At 44.1% G+C, this 6,971-nt stretch overlaps 1 protein-coding gene across 1 annotated transcript; it reads right to left on the bottom strand.

The window, feature by feature from the left end:
• Nucleotides 1-149: 149 nt before the first annotated feature.
• On the bottom strand, nt 150-5,814 carry QNG1 (Q-nucleotide N-glycosylase 1). The gene is made up of 5 exons (XM_080637430.1): nt 5,762-5,814; nt 5,239-5,587; nt 3,525-3,784; nt 1,760-1,955; nt 150-452 (listed from the first exon to the last, which is right to left on the bottom strand). The coding sequence occupies exons 2-5, from the start codon at nt 5,573-5,575 to the stop codon at nt 220-222; spliced, it is 1,026 nt and encodes a 341-aa protein (XP_080493556.1). The 5' UTR covers nt 5,576-5,587; nt 5,762-5,814; the 3' UTR covers nt 150-219.
• Nucleotides 5,815-6,971: the final 1,157 nt, after the last annotated feature.

Raw genomic sequence — 6,971 nt, forward strand, 5'->3', positions numbered from 1 at the left:
CCCTGCAGCGACACGGGCTGCCCAGTGAAGATTCCACAACAAATTCCAGTCACAGCAAGAGAGATTCAGGGAAAGAAAACAAAAGGCAAGTTAATTCATCATCAGGAAATGAGCATTTCATTTAGCCCGTTGCAAATTTGTATGTGACAAACCACCCCACAAAATGACTAATCGTAATTCAACAAATAATGCATCAATACAACAGCCATGAGGCTGGATTTAGTAATAGATAGACCGCACTTGGTGGAAAGGAATGTCTTTCATCTCCTCCCGGTGTTCCCGGGCATAGTCCCAAAGATAGTAGTCAAGTAAAACCGAGTTGATTTTGTCACGCATGTCCTGACCCTTCTTCTCATAGAGCTCCAGCAGGTGCTTACAAATCAAAGCACAACACCAAATGGAACAGCCACGGATCTCTACCTCCTGTTTATCTCCAGACTGGAAAACTGTTCCTGTAGGACACAAAGAGACAGCAATCCATTTATACGCAAGAGACAGAAGACCTAGGGTGGCCTGAATTTGCCTTACCCCCCCTCCATATTTATCCCAAATGAGGACTGCAGTTTTCATGGCTAATACACTGCAACTGCTAACAGTGTTGCTATGCATTTTCTAATGACTAGTTTTATCACATGCACATATAAGTTCACCCCCTATTCAATTAGAACAGCATCCTGTATTTTAAGAAAGTTGTTTAAGAAAAGAACAGGTGTTTGGGTTATACTGCACATTATATGACTATTTCTTTGCTTGTGGATACAAAAACGATAGTCAAATGTAATTCCAATACCATATATTTTCTGCCAGGATAATTCTATTCAAGATTAAAAAATAGAATAAAAAAAATCCAAACCTAAACAAATGGAAACAAAAAAAATCATCCCTTCTTCCCCCCCTCAAAAAAAAAAAAATCCAAACCAAAACTAAAACCATCAAGAAAGCTACCTATATATATAAATGTAAAGGGACTCATTTGTTTGAATGACTTGGATGGGAATGTCCTTAACTAGGTTTCATAGAAAAGATAAATTGTCTACATGATGTATTTAATACACACATATATTGGCATATATATGCGTGGCCATCCTATTATGATCCATGGATAATTGTATTAATCTCTTTATCTCACCGTGTAATTTTAAAATTGCATAACAGCAGTCCTACCTCTAGACACAGCCATTTTACAGTGGATAAAGGGTTGGGTTTATGTTTTTATTCACTGATGTTCATAGTACAGGAAGATGGAACCATGCTTAGAAAGAAGACTGGAGTATGATGAAATTAACTTCAAGCAGTTCTTTTTTAATGGATGCTTAATATTACCTTGCTTGTCATCAGCAGTTCAGTACAGATAACAAGGAATCCCCATTTACATAATCTTTGTACTAATGACAAAATAGTTGCTTCCTTTATCTAAACTTCAGAAATCATAACCATACTTATGCTGAAGCTGAAGCGTGGTTTTGGCAAAAGCAGCCCTTCAGAAATTCAGATCTTAGAGTTTCTTTAATCCTTCCCTTACCGATGTTTAAGCCAAGGACTGTTAGACCTTTACAAAAGCGTAACCTTAAGATGTCATTCAAGATCACTGTTAAAAGTTCCTTCTTGTTACCTTATCTCTACCTAAGTAGGCCTTGTTCAGTGGAGAAAAATAAAATTACGCAACCCCTACGTGGACAAAACATTACACTGTAAAAGCAGCTTTAGCCTACAGTGTCAAGAGGTAAGCTTACTTGATACTAGTAACGGAAGAACAAACCTTCACGTAGTTTCTTCATTAGTTCATCGGAATACTTCATTGCTTTTAGGTGAACAAGAACTTGGGGAATTCGATAGTCAGCAAATATAGTCAGACTAGAAATGTCTTCAAAAGAGCCATCTCCTTTGCCTTCTAATACACTCCATGTATCAGCCACAAGTATTTGTGCCCGTTTGTAGAAAGACACCCTTTTTCTCTGAGGAAAGAAATGTATTAATTATTAAAGTACTTGAAACATCAACAAATACAGCAAATGGCATGTACAGAGAGAGACATGTAAGAGTTACATTCTATGAAATAAACTATCGTGTTTGTGGTTAAGCAAACAATAAAAATTCAACACTCAACAGCATAAAATCTAAACAATATCAAACCACAAACAAGTATCACGTGGAATTCTCATCCAACCTTTTATTTCAAGGAGAAAAAACACGTACTGGATTAGACAACGGAAATATTTAATTAAATCTGTTTATCTGTAATGTTAATGAGGTAAAATTCTAGTCATGCCCCATACTAAAGGGCAGATTTAAGTGATAAAAGCAATAGGTTCAAAGCTCCAGTGACCGGTGTTCCGAGGAGTTACCTTGAAAGGACTGCATGGACTATTGGTAAAGACTATGCTGCTGACAGCATGGTCAATAAGACATAATGATATAACAGCTGAATGCTATTGCAGATGGGACCGAGCACAGGAGCGGCTATATGTCACTGATGCTAAAAGAAGATGTTGCCTGTATAGGCAAAACCACAGACATGGAAAACACCAGATAGTGTCGGTCTACTTCCCATCAGTTTCTTTCAGGAAAACAGATCCCAAAAGATTCACTATACTGTCAAACCTGACAAAAGTTATCAGCTACTTTTGGCCTGCAGTCATTTGTGCAATGCCTGTTGAATCAACAGAAGTTATAGTGCGGATTCCCAGTAGTTCTACATTTTCACAATTCTACCAGTTTCATTTCCTTCTTTAGCTGCAAAGAAACTCACGGCAGAAGAAAGAGATGGGGAATAGGGACTGTCAGCAGCAACCGCACCAAAGGGGGGGAATAATAAAATTGTGATTTTTCCAGGCAGTAATCATCTCAAATATCATGCATTTGTAAGGCGTACAAAGGAGTCATGATCTACCTGGAACATGGAGTATTAGCAAAATAAATTACAAACAAAGCAATGAAGACAGAGACAGCAAATGAAAAAAACAGCTCTCCTCTGGGGGGGGGAAAAATTTTACTCTTGTTTTTAGAAATACATTCCTGACTAGGTAAGGACTTAACAGAATCAAAATTCTTCTACTGTTAATAAATAGTGTGATTCTGTTTCAGACGTTTAGATCAATAAAGAAATGAAATCTCAATTATCTTACCCCAGCTTATCAAAAAGCATATTGTGGACCAAGAGTATTATTTAAAAAACCTTCTTCCCTATCTGTGTGACTCTTAGCAACTGACATAATTAAGATCAGCTGCTTCACAGTCTGATTTTCCTTTCATTATACAGGACAATATCTTTATCACTTTTAGGCAAAAATATTAAGAATAACTTTCCCTTCTTATTTCCCTTGAATTTCACATATTCCACAGAAATGTTTCTATTCACCTTTCATTTCCTGGATTAAACGCCCCAATTCACAAATATTAGATCAATTCCGAACTAACTTCTCAGAAAAATTTATATAGACAACCTAAGAGCTATCTTTTAAAGTCACACAATTAAGGAGGAATAAATTCTTATCATAAGAAACTTACTGTTAGAACCAGCTTACCTCATATACAGCTTCATCTCTGTAAGAAGGAAAGTTTTCCAGTATTAGATGTAGTAGTTTCTGAGCACTTCCCTTACTCATTTTAACACAGGTGAGAAAAGAGCCTCCAAATTTCTCCAGCAGAACTGTTCCGCTTTCATTCAGCACCCTATGTCTTTCTTCAATTAAAGGTATGGACACTTCCGTGTCAGAGCGAAATATGTGTTTAACTTGGTCAAGTGTCACAGTGGCAAAATATGATGCACTAGTAATAGGTATTCCTTTAGAAAAAGAAAAGTAAGATGTTTAGGCTAGCATAACACATCCCAAGACCTAATGCAGAAACCTGCCACAAATGAAAGCATTTACACAGTAAGATCTAAGTCTATCAACTCTTAAAAACAATTACCTGAGTGTTCAGTGATAACCACACTCACTTGGCTGCCTAAAAACAAATCTGTGTTTGCACACAGTCCTTCCTTCTACAAGTAACAGTTTCTAACATGTCACCACGGAACCTTTATTACTTTTTATATGTAATTTTTCCCAACTGCTTAGTCTTCACCTTTCAGGGGGATGTTTACATAGCACATGGGCAAATACAGTTCGTATACAGATAGTCAGCACAGGCCTGTTTTTCCTTAGCTCCTAATCACATTATGCATTTATAAAAAGTATCTTAACCAAACATTCCCATAATTTACAAGCAAATATCATAGAACAGTTAGGGTTGGAAAGGACCTTGAGATCATGCAGTTCCAACCCCCCTGCCATGGGCAGGGCCACCTCACACTAAACCATGCCAGCCAAGGCTCTGTCCAACCTGGCCTTGAACACCGCCAGGGATGGAGCATTCACAGCTTCCTTGGGCAACCCATTCCAGTGCCTCACCACCCTCACAGTAAAGAACTTCTTCCTTATATCTAACCTGAACTTCCCTTGTTTTAGTTAAAACCCGTTACCCCTTGTCCTGTTGCTAGTGTCCCTGATGGATTAAAACTTCCAACTATACCTACTAATAGTCTTTTTTTCTTATGACAGCAACAAGAGTAAGCATTAAAACACAGGGTTTGAGGCATACAGGTTTTCAGAGTCACTGGAGCTGCTTTGGTACTAAATTAGTAGAAAGGATGCTCAGCTGAAGTCTCATTTTCTTATTTGTCATGGAAACATGCAGTTTTCTTAATAACACATGTGAAATAACGGAAGTCACAGTTTTCTACAGGCACTCCTTACAGTCTTAACAACAGATAAGCGGTAACGCAATTAGAGCCATAAGTTTTCTAATTTCAGCACAAGGTGTTATTAAAGCACTTCCAGCTACCACTCCCAAGCCCCACAGATTGGCCTGCACATACAGATTTATCAAAATGGTGAACAGGTAGTTTGCAGAAGTGGCTCTTATTTAACGGAATGGTTTTGGTCAGAAGGAACCTTAAGGCTTATCTGGTTCCAAGCCCCTGCCACGGGCAGGGACACCTCCCACCAGACCAGGTTGCTCCAAGCCCCATCCAGCCTGGCCTTGAACACTTCCAGGGAAGGAGCAGCCACAGCTTCTGGGCAGCCGGTACCAGTGCCTCACCACTCTCTATTTTATGCTTACAGCCCCGTTTCCAGCGCCCCCCGCCCGCCCGCTCAAGGGCTCTCGCGGCCGCCTTGAGGGGCGAGGCGAGGCCGGGCCCCGGCGTGTGGGGAATGATGCGAGGGGCAGCCCCAATCCCCGGCGCTCACTGACCGTCGTCAAGGGCCCTGTTGACGGCGGCGCAGAGGGACCAATACCCGCTGTACATTTTGCCCTTGTACTTCACGAGGTACTTCTGCTCCTCCCGCTCGGACCAGAAGGAGAAGTTGAGGGTGTCCACCAGAAACACCCATGCCACCGCCTCCTTGCTAGCAGACTGGGGATTCAGCTCGTGGAGGCTCTTCCACCCCTCCAGCCCGAACTCCGCCGTCGAGGCTTTGTCGAACAAACTCTCCGCCACCCGCCGCGCCCCCTCCTCATCCACGAAGACATCTGTGCTGTTGGCGGCTATAAACTTGGCGGACTCCAGCGGGGACGGGAACACCTCCATGCTCGACCGCCTCTGTGCGGATAGCAAACACGCACGGTTTTCAAGGCCGGCCCCTCGGCTCCCATCCCAGCCCCACCCAGCCTGCGGAGCACCACACCTGCGGGAAGAGACTCGGCAACGGCTCTCCCCACCCCCTGTACCCCACCGACCCTCCAGCAGCAGGCTCCGGCACACGGCTCCACTCACCGCCAACCGGGCTGGAGCCGCCCCGCGCTGCCTCCACCGCACAGTGCGCAGGCGCCCAGGGCATTCGGGGCGGGCTCAGGCGGGCGCGGTCGGTATCCGTGCCGACCTGATCCTGGCTCCACGCCGTGCGGTCTGATGACAGGAGACCCCTGCTGGGCCGGGACCCCCTCCCGAGGTGGCTGCCTCGCAAGGCAGAGCTGGTGTTCAGCGACGGGCACTGTGAGGCCGGGCTCGCTGCCGCACGCCGCGGTGCGGGGCTGCCCTTGGCGATAGCAGGACTGGCGAGTGGGCAGAGCGGGACTCGGGACAGGAGGCACGCTGACTCCACGGTCAGCCGGAGGGAGGCCCGCGGTGAATCCCGAATCATGGCCGGTTATTAGAAGAATCCCCCCCAAGATCCTTCCCAGCTGGGGCAGCGCACATACTCGACTTGGTAAGGGAATTTTCCGAAAGATCTGCATCATTGAAAAGAAAAAAAGAAGGGGAAGTGGGGGGTGGAAGTGGACACAAAACATTTACACAGGGACACTTGTGGAGCTTTCCTCCCACTTTAAAACAAAACCTGAACAAAACCAGACCACCACTGCTGCATCGTTCTGCAAGCACACAAATTGGAGGCACACATTAAAACTGGGCACCTGCCTTTCACTTAAAATCATATAATGCTTTGGGTTGTAAAGGACCTTAAGATCATCTAGTTCCAATGCTCCTGCCATGGGTAGGGACACCTCACACTAGACCGTCTTGGCTAATGGCTCTGTCGAACCTGGCCTAGAACACTGTCGGGGATGGAGCATTCGAAACTTTCTTGGGCATCCTTAAAGAACTTGTGTCTAACCTGAACTTCCCCTGTTTAAGTTTAAACCCATTACTCCTTGTCCTATCACTACAGTCCCTAATGAATAGTCCATCCCCAGCATCCCTATAGCCCCCCTTCAGATACCAGAAGGCTGCTATGAAGTCTCCACGCAGCCTTCTCCAGGCTGAACAGCCCCAACTTTCTCAGCCTGTCTTCATACAGGAGGTGCTCCAGCCCCTTGATCATCCTCCAGGCTCCCCTCTGGACTTGCTTCAAGAGCTCCATGTCCTCCTTACGTTAAGGACAGCAGAACTGCACACAGTGCTCCAAGTGGAGGTCTCAAAAGCAGAAGGAAAGGATGACTTCCTTCAACCTCCTGGTAACACTTCTTATGCAGCCTGCTATACAGTT

The sequence above is a fragment of the Psittacula echo genome (assembly GCF_963264785.1).
Source record: "Psittacula echo genome assembly, chromosome: Z".
NCBI lineage: Eukaryota > Metazoa > Chordata > Aves > Psittaciformes > Psittacidae > Psittacula > Psittacula echo.